Below are 1,920 nucleotides of genomic sequence, written 5' to 3'. Positions count from 1 at the left end.
CCGTTTGCTTGCGGATGAGCTACAGATGTGAAATTTTGAATGACTTGAAGTTCTTTCAACCATTCTTGTAGTCCGTTATCAGCAAATTGGGTCCCATTGTCAAGTACCAGTTCTTGCGAAAGACCAAACCAGCAAATAATGAATTCCCAAAGGAATTTCTTAACACTTGATGTCGTTATTGATGCATTTGTTTGGCTTCCACCCATTTGGTGAAGTAATCAATGGCCACTATCAAGAATTTGACTCGTCCCGGGGCTTCTGTGAATGGTCCCATAATGTCAATAGCCCATTTCTGGAATGGTCAGGCTGATGTTACCGGGATCAAATCTTTTTTTGGATGCAAGGTATTGGGAGCATGGCGTTGGCAATAATCACACTTTCTGATTTCTTGCATAGCGTCCAAATGCATGTCGGGCCAGTAGTAACCCACGTTCATGATCTTTGCAACCGTCATCTTTGGGCCCGCATGTAAGCCACAAATGCCTTCGTGTATCTCTCGGATCAAGTAGTTTGCGTCTTCCGCATCTACACACCGTAATAGCGGGCCAAGGAACGATCTCCAGTACAATATGCCATCATTGAGTTGGTAATTCAACGCTTTGTGTTTTATCTTGCGGGCCTCAGCTTTTTCTGCTGGAAGGATTCCGGATGATAAATAAGCCTTGATCGGTGTCATCCATGATTCGACGCCCGTTTGAATTACCATAACTTGATTTTGTGGAACGGATGGGTGATCCAGGACTTCAACGCGAATATCCTTAGCAAAGTGCTCAAAATTTGTCGAAACTAATTTGCTAAGGGCGTCCGACTTGTTCTCGCTTCTCTTGATATGGATAATGTTGAAGGAGGAGAATTGGCGGATTAAGTCCTTTGCTTGCGAGAGATAAGAATCCATAACGTTGTTTTTCGCTTCGTAAGTTCCGTTTATCTATCCCGCAATCAGCATGGAATCCACCCGTGCTTCCAAATGTTTCATCCCAAGCTTTTTAGCTATCCTCAAGCCTGCCAGGAAGGCCTCATATTCTGCCTCATTGTTGGTGCTTTTAAAGTCTAACTTTATGGCATATGTGAGCTCATGGCCTTCAGGGTTGACTAGCCTGAGGCCTGCACCAGATCCTTCACTGCTTGAAGCTCCATCCGTGAACAATGACCAAACTTGTCCTTGTTCCAGAGGTGCTTGGGGTTGTTGTTCAATCAAACATTCCTTCTCTTTGTGCTGCGGGAGTTCGGTAACGAAGTCCGCAGGCACCTGTCCTTTAATTACTGGTCTGGGTTTATACTCGATCGCATGTTCGCCCAATTCGATAGCCCACTTTGCCAATCGTCCAGACAATTCCGGTTTACTTAACACATTCTTGAGTTAATACCCGATCAGAACGTTTATGGGATGTCCCTGAAAATATCTGCGAAGTCGTCGGGCTGCATAGACCAGTGCTAAGACGAGTTTTTCTAACATCGAATATCTGGTCTCCAGGTCTGACAACGTCCTACTGACATAGTAAATTGGGGTTTGGACATTTTTTCTATCTGTCAGTAGCACAGCCCCGATGGCAATATCAGAAGCAGATAAATACAGTGTCAGAGGTTCGCTCGCATATGGTGTTGTTAGATTAGGAAACTCCATTAAGCATTTCTTAACCTCTAAGAATGCTTGTTCAGCTTCCGCGGTCCACTTGAAATGTGCCTTTTTGAGGAAATTTCTCAGTGTTGACACGAATGGGTAAGACTTGGTCGCATGATTTTCTAAGAATCGGTTTAGCACCATGAGTCTTCCATTAAGTGTCAGAACCTCTTTGAGGGAAGAAGGAGAAGGCATGTGGGCTATAGCCTGGACTTTGTCAGCATTGGCTCTGAAGCCCGCATCCGTGACTATGACTCCAAGAAATTTTCCTTCTTCCATCCTAAACGAACACTTAGCTG

At 44.6% G+C, this 1,920-nt stretch overlaps 1 protein-coding gene across 1 annotated transcript; it reads right to left on the bottom strand.

The window, feature by feature from the left end:
• Window positions 1-301: 301 nt before the first annotated feature.
• Window positions 302-895, bottom strand: LOC143621320 (uncharacterized). The gene has a single exon (XM_077092778.1). It carries the CDS (start codon window positions 893-895, stop codon window positions 302-304), a length of 594 nt encoding a protein of 197 aa, XP_076948893.1.
• Window positions 896-1,920: the final 1,025 nt, after the last annotated feature.

Source organism: Bidens hawaiensis, unplaced genomic scaffold, assembly GCF_021521415.1.
Source record: "Bidens hawaiensis isolate Kalapana, Puna unplaced genomic scaffold, B.hawaiensis_p1.1 tig00002839_1, whole genome shotgun sequence".
Taxonomy (NCBI): domain Eukaryota; kingdom Viridiplantae; phylum Streptophyta; class Magnoliopsida; order Asterales; family Asteraceae; genus Bidens; species Bidens hawaiensis.
Note: the sequence above shows the minus strand (reverse complement) of the source record. Positions and strands in the feature narration are given on the sequence as shown.